Here is a 22,499-nt window from a genome sequence, read left to right as displayed (position 1 = left end):
TGTAGGGGAAATCATAACAGTTTCATCAGAATTAAAAAGCACATAAATGGACTGGGGCAGAGAAGAGTCAGGGCAACAGATGGGAAATTTTAAGGAGAGTACTGATGACTGGAACGTGCACCCCTGGGGCCAGTGTCTTTTTCATTCTTGTATCTGGTAGAAAAAGAAATGGTACTTAGTAATTGTGGGGAGGAAATAAATTTGAGGACTGAAAATACTCAGACCATAAAAGGGAGATAAAATTACACCCGTCGAACTTTGTATTTGGCTCACAAAATGTTCAGTTGGCAACATGTGAAAACTGAGAGATTTTTCATAAACATGCCATTAGTTTAAAAGATTTATGTTTACTGGGCACCATGTATGTCCCACCCACTGGTTGAGCATAGGTACCTTGGCAGCTCCCAGCACTCTGCCAGGACTTGCTCCCAGAAAGGCTAACCTGTGACCTGCCTAGATACTATGACTAATGAGTTGAGCCTTTGAATCTAAAAAGATCATTAGCTCCAGTGATCCACATGCCTGAAAGGAATGAAACTGTTCTTCAATGTTATTCAAGTAATTCCCCTCTCTCTCTCTTTCTCTCTCTTTCCCCCAGACTGTTAAACAAGGCACTCCATGGGATTGGAATTTCCTCCCAGGAATCTTATCCTGGGAGAAGGAAAAGGCTGAATGAAGTTTGATGCCAGCCAGGGAGGGAATCTGTCACTTGGAGAGATTTCACACAGTGCCGAGATGACTTGATCTGTGTAGAGTCAGTGATGATGCAACAATGGCTGTGGCCATACCTTGGCCAGAGCTGCTTAGTTATGTACACTTCTTACATCCTATTTAAACCCAAGACTCTTCTAAGTAACCCAAAGATGTTTTTTTTTTTTTTTTGTGGGGAATTGCCAGATCTCTTTGTCCCTTTTCCATGTGCGGCCAAGTTAAACAAATTCTCTTTTTATGTTTTTCACTATTAATTTGGCTCATTTAATTGGCTTATTGAGGGTGGATGGCTGAGCCTGGCTTGTTGGCGCTGCCAAGGCCCCAATCCTTAATTCTAGTAACAATTTTACTTTTGGGTACCATGAAATATGGATATGTGTTTCTATCAGATATTTGAGAGCATGGGAAGAGCAATGGAGGAGAGGAAGCCGGAGTCTGCTATAAGCACATCTTATAGTATTAGTATAAGATTATTATTAGTGCTTACTCATCTCCTGGCAGTACCAGATCAGCGTCTTGGCGATAACCACCTTTTCCAGAATCAGTGTCATCGTGTAAATAATTAGACAAAATGTGTGTAAATGTGAAATTCATAAACCTTTTATTGATATGTTTATCATGCCAACAGCATTGTTTGTTGCAGATTCAGATTCCACTTGAAAAAGAGGCAAACAAAAGAGAGTTGAGATCCCATCCTGCCCCTTGGAGAGATCCCTTGTCCAAGGAAAAAAAAAGCACAGCCTACAGCTACTTCATTGGATCCCTCAGAAATGCATTCTGGGAGATTTCTCCTAGGGTTCCCTTGCGGGACACCGGCCTGTCTTTTGTTGGCTGCAGTTGGGAAACAATAAATTCATTCTAAGACTTCTTAGAATCCCTCTGGTTTCAAAACTACGGACCCCCAAGGATCTACCACCCCTCAACCTAGAATATGCACTGCTTGCTGTTGCATTCGCCCCAGAGGACGGCTTCAGTCTCCTGGTGGGATCCAATAGACTCTGGCTGTGGGTGGGCAGCCCTTCAGGAGCGTTTGGACTTGCTACAAGTGGGGCACAGGAGCTGGCCTTTGGTGACAATGTATGCACGGCCACTCAGCAGCTGCTCACAGCCCTCACAGATGAAGTGCTTCCGATGCCAGGCCAGGTCTTCCACGCGCTGGTAGTCTTCTGAGAAGATGATCTGGCGAGAGAGAGACAGAGGAAGGAAGGCGTGACTGAGGTTCTGGCCCTAAGTAGAGGCAATGTGTAGCGGATAAATTATGGGCTAGCTTAATTCCATCCCATGCTGTACTGTGACCTTTAAATGCCCCCACAAAGCACTCTGACATGATCTGAGGGTCATGGCCATGTCTCAGTTTTTCAGACATGAAAAAGAAAATACTCTGCTACAGACAGGTTTTTATTTATCTGTCAGTGAAACTTTTGGGGCAAGTCCAGGGGACAGTTATTTTCTGAGCTGGGATTAAATAACTCAAGTGACCCTGGAAGACAATTAACAATGGGGAAGCAGACAGTGGCCGTTTCCTAAGAACAAGAAACCGCGGGCAGTCTGTTGGACCCAGAATAAAGTGACACCCTAGAATAACTCCAGGAGCTGAGAAAAGTCAGAATGGAAACCTGATTTAACGGGCTCGGAGCACAACAGGACGTGAGCCTGAGCTGTCACTGAGGTATTTGATAGTCTTGTGACTTGGCAAATTATACCCACTTCTCTGTCACTCCTTTTACATATAACCTCGCTTAAAAAATACTGTTGTATAAGGATTCAAACTTGATTCTTCATACTTGCAGGGCAAGCAGTTGACTAGCTGAGCTATCAGGGTGGTCCTCCTATAGCCAAACTCCAAAGCTTTGAGATTGTAAGCATGGGCCATTTTGTAGATGAGAAAATCTAGGCTTTGAGTACCCAGTGAAGCGGACCTCAATTTTCTTAAAGAAGAACACACTATCAGCAAAGCCACACCTATTTGCCTTGGGGTTGCAATGTACAGCATGGCCACTCCCACTTACTCCCATCAGCCTACGGATTGACTCTCACCTCGTCACAGCCTGAGCATCGGGGTCGTAAGCTCTCACAGTAGTGGCGGCCGCACCAGGGTGCACCATCCTTCCAGAAGTAGATGAGGTCGACCAGTGGCTCTGAGCACTTGATACACACAAAGCAAGTGGGGTGCCACTGCTTGCTGTAGCCAGCCCTGTCAGCATAGACCACAGGGCTGTCAGCAGGGGCCGCTCCCTTGCAGAGCTCACAGACCTAGAAAGGATATGAGAAAGAGGGACGTGCGATGTTGGTTTGAATCCCAGTTTCACCCTCTCTACGTCCTGTGTGACTTCGGATGAGTTAAAAGACTTCTCTGTTCTTTGGTTTTCCCATTTGCGAAGTGGGATAAATATATTTTCTATCTCTGAAGGGCTAAATAAAGTGACTTATCAAGCCCTGTGGGTCTCAGGTTGATTAGTCTCACCACCCTTGTGTCCTTGGAGTTACTGAGAGTTTCACAAAGTTTTTGTTGAAGGGGAAAACAGTGTTAGTCACCTTAAGAGAAACGAAAACTGACATTTAAACTACTTGCTTCATCACAGTGATAGAAAAAGCTTATATGGCATGTTAGCATATATGTTTTACGTCTGAAAACAACTGTATTTTCTAAAACAAAAACAATTTAGTGAGAGGAACAATTCAATATCTTTTAAATAACTCACTTAAGATGGCTGGATTCTCGTAACTACTCATATGTTTGTACGCCTTGTGCCGTTTTGGTTGAAAACTGTAGAGGAACTCTGGCCTCACTCTGATAAGTCGGACTAGGAAGGGAGGAGTATTTTAATAGCCGTCCAAGGAAACAGGATGTGCGTCTTTGACTCTACATCAAAATTTAACAAGTGCCTTTTCTCAGAAGTTAGCCATGGACCTGAGATGGTCCCTGGGTAAGGGAGCTTGCTGCCAAGCCTGATGACCTGAGTTTGACTCCTACGACCCACACAGTGGAAGGAAAGAACTGACTCTAACAAATTGTCCTCTGATCATATGTGTGTGACATGTATGCTGTGGCACATGCGTGTGTCTCTCAATAATATTAACAAAAATGTCACCACATATAGTATAAGGTCACAAGAACCCTTCTTTTTGCTCAACTTTAAATAGATTTCTTGTCTTGCATTGTCTTCTGATCAGCTTTTTTTCTTGAATAGTTTGAGATTTATAGAAGAAAAAAAAAGCAGAGAATTCCCACACACAACATTCCGTTTTTTCTGTTTCTGATTGAGTTGTATTAACCAGGTACCTTTCTCAATGAGCTAGTGGTTAACATGTCATTGAGGAACTTCATTAAGGTACCTTTAGATTTCAAGTGACCTCTTTGCTCTGTTCTGGGACACCACACTTAGCCTTCTGCTTTTGCAGGCTCCCCTTTGGGGGAAGGGGTGACAGTTTCTTAACATGTCTCTGTGTTTGTGGAACCTTGACAGTCTGAGGGAGCCAACAGACCTGGGTTCTGGGAACCACACTTGGTTCCTCTGAAAGAGCAGTAAGAGTTCTTACTCCAGTCCCTGCAGTAGACTTTTAGCATATACCTCCCCATCTAAAGATGACAAAATACAAATATTTTGGGAGTCAGATATTAGGTAAAAATGTGTGCCAACTGCAATCTGCTTGGTGTCACAATCATGGGGTAACACTGAGATGAGGACCCCAGAGGTCAAGCAGGCTCTCTTCATCTGCTACCAGAGGCAGATGCTGTCACTATGCCTCCCAAGGAGGATTGCTGACTTTTGCTGAAGTAGGATGTTGATCTTGACCCCCTGGTTGAGAGTTGGTTGTCAGGTCTCTCCACAGCAACGATGTGTTCCTCTTTCCATACTGCTCTTTTTGCAAGAAGCATACTCCATGTTCCTCATGTAATGAACCTTCCACTTTCTCAGGGTTCAAGTAAATACATATACTATGTGAAATCATATAAACCGTTGACCTCACAGGTTCCCCTAAAGGTATTTTGAGAACCATTGCTTGACTTACCTCCTGGAGTTGTGAGTGTTGGACAGCATTCTTCTTACATACCAATCCACCTATCCATCCACCTATCTATCCATCCACCCACCCACCTAACTATCCATTTATTTATCCATTCATCCTTGCACACCTCCCTCTCTTCCTTCCATATTTGTAACTTTGTCTTTTCCATTCTCTCAGGAATGGGAATTTGACAGACCTACAACATAAACTCTCTTGAGCCATTTTAAATCTTCTTCTGCTCCCCAAAGCCCTAGGATAATGATGCCTCTCATGTCCTTAGGGGACATCTGTACCCTGCAGTGTGCTTGGGATGTTTTGCCTGTTATGAATAACCTCACACATACCTGGTGGTTGTTTCTGTGTTAGGAAAATGGTTATTTTCCCTTCCAGAGACAACCGTGCCTCTGAGAGACTCGGTGACATGCTCAGTGATGCACAATTTTCAGAAGACAAAGCTGGCATAAGAACCTAGCCAGCCTCCTCCACAGCTAGGTCTGTGGACTATGCGCTGTGGCTTTTACAGCTGGGGTCAGCAAACAGCCGCCTGGGGCTCCTCCAGTACAGCAAACATTTTATCCTCAAAAAGAACTCCATTCCCTTATTATTAGACCTAGGGTTTAAAAAAGACCCACATTTAAGGGCTACATTTTCAATTGCATGAATAAATATGTCATGGAGATTTGTTTTCTCTCTTGTTGTGTAAAACGCTCACAAGGTGCTTAATTTTGGCTGTTGGCTCAGGACCCTACAATGTTTGCTGTCTTTGTTTTTTTTTTTTTTTTTCTTCAGATGCTAATTTTAACTTACTAAATCCTGTCAGCCCCACTCCCAAATATTTATATTTTGCCATCTTTAGTTTGGGAGGTATATGTTAAAAGTCTACTGTAGGGACTGGAGTAAGAACACTTACTTCTCTTTCAGAGGAATTAAGTGTGGTTCCTAGCACCCAGGTCTGTTGGTCACAATTGCCAGTATCTCCTGCTCCAGGAGACCTTATGCCCTCTTCTGGCCTCTGCAGGCACATGCACACACACACATATGCATAAATTAGAAAAAAATAAAAGTTTACTATACTTTGGAATCAGAATATTCCTTACAGACCCTATGTTAATGGCTTGGTTCTCAGCCTATGGGTATTATTGATGAGAGGTGGGGCCTCATAAGAGATCAGAAGGATGTGGCCTTGAAGGAGATGGTGGGATGCTCATTTCTTAACTCCTCTGCTCTCTGGTCACCATGTGATGAGCAGTTTTGTTCCACTACCATGATTCATCTACACTCACCATGATTCATCACCTGACCATATGCCCAAGGTGACAAGGGCAACTTACCATAGGGAGAAACCATGGAAACTGTGATCTCAATGAACATTCTTCCCTTGTTAAGTTGATTCCTCCAAGTGTTTGTTAAAGTAACAAAAAACTGAACACTATTTCTATCTTATCTCTTTTAGTGATCTACTCAGTATACTCTTGCACACTGGAGAGGAAATAAGAAGTAAAATGATGACAATTAGGATAAGGAAACCAAGTGAGACCATGGAACATAGCTTCACTTCTCTCCATTGAATGAAAGTGGGGAGCCCCTCAGTTAACTGAAAATGCTCTACCTCTTCCCATGACCGAGTGCTACCAGCCTGGGACTCATTCGAGGGTCAAAATCATAAGTGGTAGTCAGCTCTAGTCTCATACGCTGCCTGCTTTGCCCACTTGGGCCCTGAAAACCACATGCACAGGGCTGCTGGAGCACACTGTGCATTTTCTGCCTGGCGTCTACGTTTTGTAGAATGAGATTTCCAGTCCTTTCCTCCCACACGGAAGGGACTGAATGGACTTACTGTTGACTGACCACACACCAGATTCCCAGATGTTGCTTAACATGGAAGGAGAGGACAGGGATGAAGAAATGGCCTGGGGATGCTGGCAAGCACCTTGGTGGCACACATAGAAAGGAGCTGCTGATATGGGCTTTTAAGAAAGGCAGTCTGAGTGGGTGCTCAAGAGTGCCCCTGAAGTCACGTGGTAGATGGAAACTTTATTTGGGAGCCAATAGGGAACCATTGCAGGTTCTGGAGGCCAGGAGTGTGGGGGTGTGATTTGAGCTGTAGGCTAATAACCAGGGCAGGGAGCAGGAAGAAGGTCAGTTTCACAGACCTTGGTCACAGCCTGACCATCTAACAGTGCTTTGTCAGGTCCCTGCCTGAGGAATGTGCTCTCTGCCATGATTTTTGGGTGGCAGTTACTACCCTTCACCAGCTCTTTTTTTTTTTTTTTTTTTTAGAAACAATGTCATTGTCAGTTTGTAAAAACACATAGTATGATGAGCCCCTTCAACATGACTGTTTTCTCTTTCTGCCCCTGGGTGGTCTCCTCCTCTTCCTCCTTCTACTTCTTCTGTCTTCTTGGTTTTCTCAAAGGCTGAGGACTCTGGGGTTGTCTGGGTCTGGCAGTCTCATAGGCTTTCAGCCACCAGGAACAGGAATGAAGGATCAGACCCTACACCTACTTGGGCATTATGATCCTGGCCTCCACGACCACCATCGTTGGTGAAGCTCCCCAGTTCAGGGTGGTGGGGAGCTAAGCCCTGGAGTCAGGTGCCAGCATGATTGTGGTGTGACTTCGGGCAAGCTAGCCTCTTTATGTCTCAATTTTGCCATCTGTCAAATAGGGACAATGTTAGCAGCACCGGCATTTTAGGGTTATTGTATGAGTTCAGTGGATTTACTGGGGAGTTTGAAGGGTTTATTTATTGTCCAAACTGCTTTCCTCATAGGATAGAAAGTTGAGTCTCAGAGGGGTTAAATAACCCCTCTTCCCATAAGATGACCATGCCAGGGTGAGATCAGGGTTGGAGCTGGCTCTTCGTTCCCATGATGCTATACCATGTGGACTCGCCCTGGATGCTCCTCCCATTCTTTGCATTTCCTATACCCTTTGTCTCCAGCTGAGCAAGGTCAGAACTTCCACCCGGCTGATCGTCTTCTGTTGCAGTTCCATGCCCACTGACTCTTAGCCCTGGGCTTGTGGTCACGCTCTACTTCTCTAACCCTACCTGGTGGAGACCCTAGTTACCAGGCTTATCCTGCCTCATGTCCCCTGGAGGGCTTGCAGCCACACACTCTTTCACTCCCTTTCCCTACAGCAATTGATTCAGCAGGCCAGAAATTTGCAAGGTTCAAGGAGATATGGGTACTGCCACTGGCTGCACATTGAGAAACCACCATGGAGTACGAACACCTGAGTGAGCTTTGTGTAAAGTCTGCCCTGTGGCTTGGGGACTACAGGCTAATTTGATTTCCTGGGGACATTTACATTTTAACACTTTCCAAGGAAGCCCATTTGGCCACTCCTTGGACTTTTTGGTAAAGGAGGTGGTACAGGCAGGCAGAATTTCCTTGGGACTAGGGTAAAAGGCATTTAGGAAGTCATTTATCTTGAGCCTGGCAGCTGTATTTTGCTCCTGTTCCCAAGTGCCCAAACTCAGCTTGCTTGTGAGAGTGTTCCCAGTAGCTGCCAGAGAACCTTGTCTGTATAGCACTTTCCCTTGGGACAGGGGATGTGGGACAGAACCTTTCAGAGGTAGAATGAGTAGGAAGGAGGCGTTTGTCCATGCCCACAGCTTTCTATGACCTGTTCACCTAGTGCAAGGTGTTTAATTAAATAGTTAAAAGCAGTGTTATAATCCCAATACCCAGGAGACTGAGACAGAAGGATCTCCACAACAAGCTAGAGACCAGTCAGGGCAACAGAACAAGTAAATGAATAGGATAAAACACAAGTCCCGCCCCCCCAAAAAAAAAGCAGTCAAAATGAACAACTTTGAATATTCTGTGCTTGGGCCTAGGCAATGTTTAAACATCTGATTTGAGAAAGGCAAGGGGGATCAAATGAGACTGTTGGTAGCTGAGCCCTTGGGTCATGGGCTCCTTGCTTTGGGATCACACTGGCATGCTCTTTCAATCAGCAGGACATCCCTTTCCCTGAGGAATCATGTCCCAGCCTAGTGGAATAGAATGGGTGGAGTGCCACCATAGCACATAAAGCAGGAGAGGGGTCCTCTTCTTACGACAAAGTTAGGTCATCGGAAGTGGAAAATATAAGTTGCCATGCACCCAGAACTGTCAGCTATCAGCCTTCTGACTCAGCAACATAGTTCAGCAGAGTCTTGGTGTTCACTCTTACAATGGTATGGCTCACCAGCAGCTGTGCCCTACTGCACCGTTCAGTGCCATCAGAGAAAACAGTACCTATGGAGAATCTGGGAAAATATCAAGCTTCAAGACTCAATGTCACCCAAATCCCTTCCCCTTTTGTATGACAGTGTACATTTGTACACTCTTAAGCAGAGCTGCCACAAGTTAAGGATCACGTATGTAGCTTTTCCTGGACTCTATTTCTAAAGACACACCCTGAGGACTCCTGAGAAGACAGAAGTTACAGCATCTGGAAGCTTCCATACCAAGGTGACCATCACATGGAGAAAGTAGAGGAAGAGTCCCAAGGAGACCCTGCCCGACCAACCTAGCTGTGTGTTTCCCCCAGTGCAGTCCAAACATAAGCACAGACCCCTGCCCAAGTAAACCTGAGTGGATAGAGCCAAGATGTCCCTATGGAGCTCTGATCAAATGTCTGATCTGAGAACAAGAGGGACCTCATTGACATTAGCCACTTGGCCAGAACGGCTTGCTCCACAGCATAATGAAAGGACGACACTGAACAGGGACAACAGGGACACATGGGGTCATGTGGTTACAGCAAGACAGAGTATATCAGGTCATAGTAGGTTCGGGACAGTGGCCAAGGGCCATGCAGCTATTTAGAACTGTACCTAAGGACCAAGGTTCAGAGGGACTCATGGGCACAGAAAAACCTCTCTAGCTATAGTAATCTCTGCCTTGGGCTTGTCAGAAGCACATCCCAATCCTTCTGTTTCTCTCCTGGAAGGCTCTTATCCGAAAGCCTACCCAGTCTAAATCCAGAGAGCCTCGTGAAAATCTTACCATTGCACTCCAGTAAATATTAGCACAAGGCCTTGAATTCAGGCACTGGCTTCACTCCCAGGCAAACACTCAACAACTTATTTATAAACAACATCTCCCATGTCCTCTTATGGTGCTTAGTCCCCAGCTTTGCCTCTCAGCCTTGTGTCTGACAGACGCTACCACTCCCCCCAATTTTCGGATCTGGCATCGTTTCTGCAGGCTTAGCTGTCTTGCATTCTGTTTTCTTACACACTAATCTTCCCGAGACCACAGAGGGCACTGGAGGAGCACATTGAGTGCACAATGGTTAGGGCCCCAGGCCTGAAATGTGGTCAGTACAATGGCTTCATTCCTAGGGAAGCACAGGGGAAACTGGGGCTTGTTCAAGCCTCAGTAATGGTGCTCTCTGGCTTATAGGAAACTCGTTACCCATGGTGGCCACTACTGCTAATAGCCGTTTTACCAAGAGTGTTTTCTTGGAGCAGGTTGCAACTATGGGGTCTTTGCCCATGGAAGCTAAATATCACTGAGATGGGCACGAAGCACATAAACTTACTCTCATGATAGAAACAATAGTCTGCAATTATTCTCACATAAGTTCAAGGACCAGCTTGCTATAGAAAGTAAGTTACAAGGAATCTGATGTTTTCTTTTGGCTTTGACAGTCACTAGATACACACATGGTGCACATATATATGTGTAGGTGAGCATCTATACACATAAAAGTTTAAAAATAAATTATTTTAAAGCTTGGAAACATACACACACACACACATACACGTGTGTGTGTGTGTGTGTGTGTGTGTGTAAAAATTACAGGGTAATTTTTAGGATTAGATAAAATGACTTGGAAATTTCCTGGCATGGTACCTGACATAACTTAGGTAAAGAATGGCAGCTCACAACATTGTCACCTGTTGATCATCATCACCAACGTCATCAGCATCACCATTTCATCATCATCACTAGGACCATCACTGACACCAGGATCAACATTATCATCACTAGGACCATCGCCACCATCCCCATCATCATCACTGGCACCATGATCATCGCCATTGCTATGGTCATCGCCATCTTTATCATCTACCCCATCATCATCACCATTCCTACGACCATCCCCACCATCATCACCAACACCGTCATTAATACCACCATAACAATCAACATCATTGATTAGGGTACAAAAGCAAAAAGCAGAAGAACAAAGAAGAGAGACAAAACCCAAATAGGGAAAAGCTGAAGATGTTTTTTTTTTCTTGCTCAGGATTAGCAAACTACATTTCTCCATGGATTAACTCCAGACCACTGCCCGTTTTTGTAAGTAAAGTTTTATTGGCTCACAGCCAGTCACTTGTTTAGATAGAGTTTATAGCCATGTGCTACAGGGGCTGAGTTGAGTAGAGGCGACAGGGACAGTAGGGCCTGCCAACTTCTATATATTCTCTCTCTGTCCTTTATTGAAAATAGCTTACCAGTGGCTGTTTTAGTCAATGGAATATTATACAGCCCACTCAAAAGAGGGAAGAAAAATGACTGTAAAAGTCACATGGTCATATGGGAAAGTATTTATAGTATAAAAAGTGGAATAAAGGGATTTTTTCCCCCTTGGAAAAATGATCTTTTTGAATGTCATTAAAATATCCCCACTGAGAAGGAAGCAGGCAGAGACTGAGGAGCCTGGTTACCATGGTGATCTTGAAGGCTGCTCTCAAGTTCCCACCCATGGGTACCTGGGTCAGGGAAGATGAAGGGACCAAGGTTGGCTGTGGCTTCGTGGTCTCACATGGATCTCCGCCACTTTATTCCAGCTCAGAAAGAAGTGGCCCACAGAGGGGCTGGGGTGGCTTCAAGTCCCCAAGCAGAGCTGGCAGGAGAGGCAGCCAGCCTGCACAGCCCACAAGCCAAACATCTGCTCCGACAAAGACTTGGAAGTCCCTTGCCCACAAATATGTCCCTTCTGGGATGGGCCGCAGCCTGAGCTGCCGGCAGCTGTAAGTTTCCATCTGAGAGGCCGTCCTATGTAGGAGGGTGGGGTCCAAGGCCTTCTGTGCCTCCCTTTGCATTTTTGTGGGGAGGTGGAGGAAAAAGAGTTTGCCTACTTCTGGCATCCCACTGGGTATCTCGGGATCTTAGGAATACATTCTCAGGACTGTGGGGAGCCTCCATTCCTCTTCATTGACTCTCTGTGGCTTGAGGTTTAGGAATGATCACCTGACCTGAGGAAGGGACAAGGTGATGGTGGGAGTGGTGGGGGCCTGTGCTAAGAACGGTCAGCATCAGAGCTGAGAGTACATTTCATGCTCTGTTCTGGCATCCTCTTCCCTTTCTTGGGTTTCAAGTGTGGGATGGTGGAAAGGCGGAAATGCCTGGGCACAGTGACCATGCCTGAGAATCCTGTATATTCAATTTCTGAGGAAACATTCATTGAGCTCTCTAAATACAGCGAAACTGCCTGCAGAACAGTAAGCAGTCAGAGCAAGCAGGCTGTGGCCCATCCAGCACAGGCATTCGTAAATTCTGTCCTGCTGGGAGAGGTGAGGGTTGGGGCTCAGAGGGTGGGTGAGGGGCTTCGAGCAGACTGGTAGAGTCCAATATGTTGCTGGAGTTCACAGCCCCCCTGCCAGAGCTCCGAGATGCTCCTGAGACCCATGAGGAGAGACTTGGTCTGGGGCAGGGTGTCCTTCTGCTCTTCAGCACCCAAAGAAAAGGGCCTTCTCCAGAAGGCCGGCCTTTGAGGGCTGTCATGTGCTGTGGCTCACTCCAGACATTAACACTCAAATGTATTTTCCTTTCTAGGGGGCTCCGCTCAGGACTGCTCACACCACACTGCTAGTGATGACAAGACCTGGGTTCGAATCAGCCTACTACTCCTTAGCAAACTACCCTGGCTGTGTCCTAGGCTTCTTCTTATCTGGGAAATTGGTCTGATAACCTCAATCCATCTCATGGTCATCACAAAGACTTAATGACATTTATTTTGTAGATTTTAAAATTTCTCCAAAGGCAGTTTAGAAAGTACTCTGGCATGACACTCCTCTGTGAGAGTGGAATGTTGGGGGTGGGGAGAACTAAGCAGTTTAATGGCCATTTGATGTGGGATTCCAGTCTGTATGCTGTGAATATGTTTTATTACCATTGCTTAATGAAGAAGCTGCTTTTGCCTATGGCAGGGCAGAATATAGGTAAGCAGGAAAACTAAAGTGAATGCAGGGAGAAAGAAGGTGGAGTCAGGCAGATGCCATGTAGCTGCCCAAGAAGCAAGAGGTAACAAATCATGAGCCTTGTGGTAAAATATAAAATAATAGAAATGGGTTAATTTAAGATGTAAGAGTTAATAAGAAGCCTGAGCTAATAGGCCAAACAGTGTTATAATTAATATAGTTTCTGTGTGATTATTCGGGTCTGGGTGGCTGGAAAACAAAAGAATAGTCTCCATTTACAGCCATTGATGCTATAATGAGGTTTTAGAGGAAGGTCATAGCTTAGCATATGAAGCCTTTGGGGCAATGAAGGCTGTTTTGCAGCATGCATTATTGCATGGTGGGAGATCTTGAGGGGAAGAGGATCATGATTCAGTGTCAAGGGCAGTAGTGGGTGGTAGGGGGATCAAAAATAGTGTTGGATTCTATGCTTGTGTTTCTAGAACACAATGCAAAGTACCCTAAGAGTACCTAGTAGTATTTTTTTTAAGCGGGGATCCTTTAAGGTCACCCATGCATACATCCATCGATCCATCAATCCAACCACCGATCCATTGATCCATCCATCCATCCATCCATCCATCCATCCATCCATCCATCCACCGATCCATTGATCCATCCATTCATCCATCCATCCATCCATCCATCCATCTATCCACCCACTCATCCATCCATCCATCCATCCATCCATCCATCCATCCATCCATCCATCCATCTATCCATCCATCCATCCATCCATCCATCCATCCATCCATCATCTGTCCATCCATTCATTCATGCATGCATGGGCTTCAGAGAGTGGTACAGGCCCACACTTGGCAGTGAGGCTGCTTTGAGACAGTTTTATGGCCTGCTTTTCTCCTGAGTTGCCTTAATTGTGACTCTTTCTCCTGCTTTGAGGAGACAGACAGAGGACCCAGTTGTTTTCTTTTGGGACAAATAGCAAGCAGGGCACTTTAACTCAGCATCTTCTGCATACTGTTATGGAAATGGGATCTTAGACAATCTACATATTGTTTGTGCACCTGAAAGTCTACAACTCACCTGACTCTCATACATATCAGGCAACTGTGTGAATTTAAAGAGATCCTGAAAGTCTGAGTAAAGCTTTGTGCTTAAGCCCTGTGAAAAGGGAATGCCACTATCTTCTTAGGCAAAACACTATCCAAATTGTTTCCATCTTCCGGAGCCCGAATGCAGCTTGAACAAATCGATTTACTTGTTGAGCACCAGCTGTCTACATCAAAGATACCCACTGTAGATGTAGAAATGAACAAGCTCTCAGAATCTACAGAGAGGGACAGATGTGACCCCCCCACTAATGACAAGTGAGTTTCCAGTTAAAACTGTTTGGGATTGGGCAGCAAACTACATCTAGAGGCATCAGACAAATTCATCCTAACAGTTTCCTCCTCATTCCTGATCATTCCTGAGTGTGGAATATGTCCCTTAATGGCCAATATTGTTACTTAAATGCTTCCAAAATACCACAGATATTCCCCAGAGTTAAGTGCAGGCAAGGCCCCAGAATCTCAGAGCATCTTTGCTCTAGTTCCATGTTGAACAAACATGCGGGGTTTAGTCAAGGACAAGATATGCACTCAGAACATCTCTCCCCTGGGAATGGCAATTGAGAGAAGTCACAATGACATCAAGAGATTCTCTTCCAAGTTGGAATTCTTTAAAACTTGCTCTTTAAGGACAGACAGCTATTAAAGGGTGGATACCAGGCAGGATTGGGGTGATGTGGGGGAAAACAGTTTATAAAACTAGTAGCTACTATGGTAACAAGATTTAGTTTCTTTGAACAGTCTTTCACAGATGTGAGTCTTTTAAGTATTACTGACAGGGCTTGGAGAGATGGCTCCAGTGCCTGAGTTTAGTTCCCAGCACCCACATCTGTCAGCTACAACCACCTGTAATTCTAACTTCAGGGAATTCAACTTTATCTTCTGGACTCCACAGGTGACTTCATTCCCACATATACATACCTAAACAGACACAATATATATGAAAAAACATGTCTCACTGCTAAATAATAATAAGGAAAAACTCAAATCTTGAAATTCTCAGCTAAAAGACTATGAGGCTGTGGCTCCTTGTATGGCAATTCCAAGTTGGGTCAAGGTGGGGTGGATGGAACTGGGAGGTACTTAAAAAACCCACAACCAGGAATGACAGGGTAGCCAGGCTCTTAGGCCATCTTTCTATGGGTTGCTTAGTTTACAAGAAAGACTGTTAGCCTCTTCCCTGCAAGATGTATTTCACGGACATGATGGCTAATCTTGGTTGTCCATTTGGCTGGATTGAGGATTGTCCAAGGGATTAATAAAGCACTCCTCTAGGGATGTTTGCAAGGGCTTTTCTAAAGACCAGCACATCATGAAGGCCTTGACCTAGTAAATCTGATGACATTGTTGGGAGGTGACAAAAGGTAGGAAATAAGGCCTAGCTGGATATGGGAAGTAGTCACTGGGGACCTGTCATAGAAGCTAGATCTTGCCTTGGTCCCTTCCGCTGTTCCCTCTCTCCACTTTCTGTCAACTGGGTGCTTCCTATCTACCTATGTGATCCCTCCCCTGTGATGTTCTGCTCAAGCATACAGTGCCCAAAGACCACTGACTAAACCCTCAGAAACCAAAAGGCAAAATAGAACCTTCCTTTCTCAAATTGCTTATGTCAGGTAATCTGGCCACAGTGACGATGACCTGGTAAACAAAGGGGTCCCTGTGCTGGGACTTTTAGAGTCAAATGTTAAGTAGGGGTAGAAACATAGTGGCCATCATCCCCATGGTTCCACTCTTGGCCTGTGGAATAGCTTGAAGCAAATCCATCCACAGGAATTTCACCTCTGAAACCATGGTTTCTCTTTTGTATTTTCTCAAAATACCCCCACTTTCACCTCCCACACCAGGTATGTGCATCTTTGGTACTGTTGCTAGGGAAAACTGGTAACCATACAGCTGGAACCATGTCCTATATTTGACCTACAACTTTCTCCTTTAGATCAAGTCCTCAGCCCAAAGTTCACACTAATGTAAGAGCAGTGACCTCCCCTTGTTTGACTTTCTGGGGGCTCAACAGATACATACATGAATAGTGTGAAACTCACCCTTTTTGGTTTCCTCAGCTTGTCATGCCATCATGCACATGAAACTGCTTTTAACATGCTAGTTGTGCCTTGTTTTTCTGAATAAGCTGTGTTTTTGTAAATGATCACTCCTTATGGGGGTACAAGGCTCTTTCTCAAAGTCTATGGTTTCTGTGTTATTTTATACATGTCAGGTTGAACCTTACCACATTCTCAAAGCCTGGCCCTACCCCAAGGGAGCCTAGATACTTTTTCATAAGTTGATACCATTTGTTCATTGGTGATGTTTTCCTAGAGCAATAGTTCTCAACCTTCCTAATGATGCAACCCTTTAATATAGTTCCTCATGTAGTGGTGACCCCAACTGTAAAATTATTTTCATTGCTACTTCTTAACTATAATTATACTACTGTTATTGATTTTAATGTAAATATTTTTGGAGATAGAGGTTTGTCAAGGGGGTAGTGACTGTGGAGAACCCCTGTCCTAGACTATTATCCATTCCATGGCACTAACCTGGTGGTATTTTCCATGAGTCACGAGTACCTGCCTCCTTCACTGAACACGAATAAACACATGGAAAGAGGAGGGTATGGCAAGATGGGACCCTGGCAGCATAGCTCTGGCCTGGGGAGCTTCATTCAGACCAGAGGAGACAAGGGACACTCACATATTCCACTTCCTTGGATGGGTCACCCAGGCTGCCATTGGTGGTTGGCGCAGTGGTCTCTGTGCCCTCTGGCTTCTCCTGTGTCTTGCCTTCTTCTTTGGGCAAGCCTCCTTGGCCTGGGAGGGCCACTTCGCCCACCCCGAGGGCCTCGCTCTTGTACTGCTTGACGAAGTCTTCCATTGCTTTCAGCTCACTTTCCACAAGTCCACGGCAGCGAGAAGGGTCCTGATCATATATAGGGAGCTGATGCATGAGCTGACGTCGGCGGTAGAGGGCACCCTCAGTACCTGTCACAGGCTGCTTCTCCTTGGGGATGAGTTCCATGTACTGCAGGCCCTAGGGGGATGGAGTGGAAGAGATAATGTCATATGGCTGTAGTTCATGGTCATAGAAGCTAAAACACAATCTACTTAAAACAAAAATGATGGTTTTTCCACTGTGACCCGGGATTGAAATATAAGTATGTTTTCCCTGCCCATATCCATTCCTTCCTGCATGTGTTATGCATATGTATGTTTATTATATGTATTTGTATTCACATGTGTGTACATGCATTCGGAGTCCAGAAGCCAACCTTGGCTGCTGTTCAAATGTTATTGTCCTAGGTAGCGTTAGCTGTTGACTTGACACAGCCTAGAATCACTTCTAAAAGAGTCAGTTGAGTAACTGTCTTTACCAGGTTGGTGTGTGGGCACTGAGGGATTGTCTTGACTGTTAATGGATGTAGCGGGGTCCAACTCATTGAGGGAAGTACCATTCCTTGGGCATGTGCCTGCATAAGCTGACAAGCAAATGTTCCCCACAGGTTCTGCTTTGAAATTCCCCTTAAGTTCCTGCCTTAACTTCCCTTAATCATGAACTATGACGTGGAAAGTATAAACTGAATAAACACTTTCCTCCCCTAAATTGCTCTTGGTTGGAGTGCTCTAGAACAGCAGCAGAAGGTAAATGAAACCATCCATCCACCTTTTGTTTGAGACAAGGCCTCTCATTGGCCTTGGACTCACGACATAGGCTAGATTGGCTGGTCATCAAGCCCCGGGGATCTACTTATCTCTGCCCTTCCAGAACTGGGGTTCCATGTGCCACCCTGTCTGCTTTTTTAAAAAAGTGGGTTCTGCAGGACTGAGCTCAAGTTTTATCCTTGCCAAGCACGCACTTTAGTTACAGAACTGTCACTTTAGCCTCATCGTGTGTATTGTCTATCTTAGTTTTTCTTTCACAAGTCACAAAGCAACACCTGTCTCTTATCTCCAGTAAGAATACATAGATGAGAGAAAGAATGCAAAGGTGCGATGCACACCCTGTCGCCTGTATGTGCACACCCATCGCTTGTATGTGCTGAGATGCTACTGGATCTTTTCCTTGGCTCTAGAGGCATGGATGTGAGCCTGTGTCTGAATTCATCAAGGTGTAGGGCCAGGGGATCCCTGCTCTGTATGATGCCGTCCTCTGACTGACATAGAATTTAAGAACTCTCTTTGGAGATTTTACCAAGCCAGCACACATACCAGGCAGGTGCTCTACCGTGGTGCTACCAGTGTTGACAGGTGAGAAAGGGGCACAGACTTACACCTGTTAGCTGGCTCTCCATTCGCTCACCGACTAGGCACGGCGGGGCTGGCGGATGACTGCATTATTTTGCTACCCATTCCCCATGCGCTACTGTGATTTTCACTTTGGGGTGACACTAGGAAGAGAAGGGGTATCTGTCTGCTCATTTCAATTTCTGTCCGAATGGAAATGAAGATCAATCGGCTTTGTCACCTGGTGTGAAGTGATTGTGATGACAAGTGAGACAGTTAACAGGCGTTGTCAGCTTGACTGGCTTCAGAGTCACCAGGGAAACACAATTTGGGGTGTGTCTAGGAGAGTGTTTCTAGGAAGGCTTAACTGAGGAAAGAAGGTCTACTCCGAATGTGGGTGGTACCATCCTTGGGCTGTGGGTCTCAGAGAGAATAAAAAGCTAGCTGAGCACCTGCCTTTCCCTTGCTCTCTGCTTCTTGGCTGCAGAAGTGATGTGACCAATCTCCTAGAGTTTCTGCTGCTTCAATTCTACTCTGATGGGCTGTACCCTCAAACCATGAGACACAAGAAGTCCTTTCCTCCATTATACTATGTTTAGTTGGTATTTTGTTTCAACAACAAGAAAAAGGAGAAAAGTAAGTTTGCTTCTTCCACCAAAGCAAAGTCACTACTTTCAACCTCTTCTGCATTATTACTTGCTGGGCAGTAACCAGATGAAGAAACTGTTACAGAATCATGGCAGCAGAAATGCAGAGAGGCTGACCTCACTTGACCTGGACCTACAAGGGACTGTCTTCTCTCTGGTCCTACAGTGGAAGTGTTTTATTGTTACTTCGGCTGATGCTCATAAATGAAAAATCCTGGTCATCTCTTCTGTACTTAGAAGCTTTGGCCAGCTTCATATGTGTATATGTGTGTGTGTGTGTGTGTGTGTGTGTGTGTGTGTGCACATATGTGTTTACCTTCTAATGTAACCATCTACTCTGCAAGGGCAGTTGTCCCTTAGAGTTTAGCAGCAAGAATGAAGGTTCTGGGTTTATCCCATCTTAGGTTGAGATTCTGGTCCTAGGCACGCTGGCTTCAGCCTCCTTGACACTCTCTCTGTGCATGTATTTCTCAGTTGTAAAGTGATCACCGAGCAAGTCCAGCAGGCTCTGGGATTCGGTGACAGGCCTACACCACCTACATCATGCTATTAGCATCCATCCGGCTTCCTTTCCCCCTGCTTTCCTATTGGCAGCTTCCCTTCTTTGGAAACGCACCTCTACTTAGCTGCCATGTTTGTCAACAGTGTGCAAGAAGCTGTTCGAAAGCTCACTAAAAAGTAGGCTAGCAAGCAGCAGTCCCCAGTTCCTCAGGGCAGTCGTGGCATCCAAGAAACTGCATGCTGGCTATGAGTCTCAGTCACAGAGGCAGAAATGTCAAGACCTGACACTACTGTCATGGTTTGAATGTGGAATGTCTCCCATGGCTCATGTGTCCCCAAACTGGGTTCCCTGCTGGTGGTGTTACTTTGGGGGAGTTGTGAAGGCTTTGAGAGGCATATCACATAGGGGGATATGCCTTGGGATTTACAGTCTTCGAGTTCCAGCATTCTCTCTCTGCTTCCTGCTCTACCGTGAATGGCCATTGGCCATACGCTCGTCCTGCTACAGGCAGGAGCCACTCCTGCCACCATGCCTTTCCTGCCTTGATGGCTATACCCTTTCAATATGTGAGTCACCATCAATCCTCCTTCTCGAGCTGATCCCGCCATTTGTTCTGTCATAGCAAGAAGGGGAATGCCGACCATGGCCGCTTCTCAATGAAACCCCAGCAAGAAACAAGTGTGTGAGAGGACTCAACCGGGACCCCAAACACCTAGCAGGAGAACGGAGGCAAGGCAAGTTCCTGGCGCTTTGGGATTTTGAAAACGCATGAATTCTCCAAGAAGAAATGCTGTGACTATTAGAAGCACCTCAGAGGGGCTTGCGTGAGCTTTTACTTGCGCGAGGCATTGCCACAGAGTCTCATTTTTGGTGAAAACAAAACTCATTTTAGATTTGCCAGCTTTGTGGGGTGGATTTTGTTCCCTTCCAAATGGAACATTTTGATTTCATTTTCCTCATGGGCAAGACCCCTGATTAAAAGAAAAATCAATCTAGTTTAAAATAGCTTTTCTTAGAAAAAGTATAATTATATCGTTATGGGACTATGGTATTTCATGATTTGTTAATTTTAAAATATGTGTCAGCACCTCAAAGAGTAGAATCGACAGGGTCTCAAGTCAATAGCACTCCCCCGTCTATGGGACTGGGTGATTATCTGGATATTAGTGTGTTTACAGATGACTATGGTTTCCTTCACAGCCAGAGATCTGCTTAGTAGGTCTCAGGGATGGGGAGGTCAGAGAGGTGACCAGGGTCAAGGCCACGGTACAAGAAACTGAGAGGCAAGTTGCCTATTCTGGGTGACTTTTTCATCTCTTCCCTGTACCTCATCATCAACTTGCCTGGCTCCCTCAGGTCCACCTCTGTGAACCCAGCTAGTCCAAGTCTAGCCCCCATTCAGAGATAGATTCACTTGGAATTATGGGGGATTAACATGTAAACTTCCACTGAAAACCACAGTGAGCAGCCAAAGCCGCTATCAGACACTAGTCAACAGGGGTGCCATACTGTGGGTGGTGACTGTCCTCAGAGATGAATGAGTTAGCGATTTGTTTTCCTTCTCGGTGCTATTGGGTGGTGGTGGACACTTAAAACAGGTGGAGTGTAATGTAATCTTGCAGGCCCCCTCTGAGTCTCAGTTTCCCTCTAGGTACCTGACTGCCATAACAGTATTTGTCTAACACGTTGGGAAATTATACAAGGCTATGGGGTGAAATACTCTTAGTCTGGTTACCAGTACATAGCAGTGCTTGATACAGGGGCAGAGACAGGCACCAACTTGGAGGTCTGATAGAGTTCTCTAGTTTTCATTTTCCTAGGGAAGGATGACGGGCAGCCGGATTCTGCCCCACTTCCAAAATTCAATCAGGCTCGACCACTTGGAAATGAAAACAGAGAAGGGAGGGCCAAATAGAAGAGAGTGCTGGCTCATGCCAGAACTGAGACCAGCCAGCTGTGGAGCAGACAGGAGGGCTTTGTAGTCAGGCAGTTTTACAATGCAGCCTTCACCATGACCCTCTGATGGCTGCCCCTGATTAGACGGGAGCAGCATATCCTGGGCTTTCACCAGCTGCTTCCCGGTACCTCAAAGCAGCTCTTTATGACTTGATGGCTTGTGTGCAGCTGACTTTGTGAACACCAACTGATGGTTTGCACACCCAGGGAGCTGAGGGTAGACCGGATTTCCGGATCCCTTGGCATGCCCTGGCTCTGCCACTGCTTTGATGGCATCATCAGCCCCTGCTTCACCTGGACAACTTGCAAAAGCCACTCTTTGTGTCTTGTTGTAAGGGAATCTGCCTTGCAGGGTGGTGGAGTTCATGAATGCTTAGTAGGTATTCATTCATTCATCCATTCATTCATTCATTCATCTAAGATCAAGAGATGATCTTGTCTGAGAAGGGAGGATGGCTCCTCTGTTTTTCCATAGGCTTGTTGAGGGTTCCAGATCATTGCTTATGGAAATAAACATCTTGCAGAGGAAAAAAAAGAGCATTCAGAGAACTGTGATAAACCATTTTCCTGTTCAGAAATGAGGAGCCCCAAAGACACAGTGAATGGCCCTGTATAGAACTGGAAAGCCCTCAAAAGTTCATATGAAGACCTCTCTGCATTCTGTGAATGAGAAAAATGGAGGCCCAGACTGTTTTTGTGTCATTACCGGACACAGGAACAGAGCTAAAACTGTGGCCATCTCTACCTCATCACTGAGTTTCAGGAAACCATGACACAGCTCATACTTAACAGGGTAGGAAGAACCAATTCTTACCAGTTTCTGGGTGACTCCTGGAGGAGCCCACTCATAGGTTATGGTGTCAAAGGTGGGGTCTTTGCCGGTGGCGATGGGATTGGTCATGATCATGCGGTTCCTCTTATAGATGCGGATGCCGTCTCCACCTTTCACCCGGGCAGTGAGCGTGGCATACTTGGAGTCCATCAGCAGGCGCCCAATTTTCCGATCGTCATCCAGGTCGGAGCTCAGGCAGTGCTCCTCCTGGCTACACTTACAAGACTTGCATATTTTCCTGGGGGACAGTAGAAAGAAGTGAGGTCATCCTCCAGAGATGACATGCTTCGGCAGTTAACATTATCTACCGTTTTGTACCCAAGCACAGAGTTTTACTTTATTAACCTTGAAAGACTGACAGCAGACAGG

General features: G+C 45.6%; 1 protein-coding gene across 3 annotated transcripts in view; it reads right to left on the bottom strand.

Annotated features, from left to right (window-relative positions):
• Positions 1-1,295: 1,295 nt before the first annotated feature.
• The window catches only part of Lmcd1 (LIM and cysteine rich domains 1), a 61,263-nt gene continuing 40,059 nt past the window's right edge, over positions 1,296-22,499 (bottom strand). For all 3 annotated transcript variants that reach the window (XM_050148562.1, XM_050148564.1, XM_050148563.1), the window contains 4 exons: positions 22,113-22,368; positions 16,668-17,003; positions 2,749-2,964; positions 1,296-1,890 (listed from right to left, as the gene is read on the bottom strand). In XM_050148562.1, coding sequence (XP_050004519.1) covers positions 1,732-1,890; positions 2,749-2,964; positions 16,668-17,003; positions 22,113-22,368 — 967 coding nt within the window. In that variant the 3' untranslated portion in view covers positions 1,296-1,731. The remainder of the gene's footprint in view (positions 1,891-2,748; positions 2,965-16,667; positions 17,004-22,112; positions 22,369-22,499) is intronic.

This window comes from Alexandromys fortis, unplaced genomic scaffold (genome assembly GCF_014885135.2).
Source record: "Alexandromys fortis isolate MF-2015 unplaced genomic scaffold, M_Fortis_MF-2015_v1.1 scaffold_59, whole genome shotgun sequence".
NCBI lineage: Eukaryota > Metazoa > Chordata > Mammalia > Rodentia > Cricetidae > Alexandromys > Alexandromys fortis.
The sequence above is the reverse complement of the archived record's forward strand: the minus strand, read 5'-3'. Positions and strand labels throughout refer to the sequence as shown.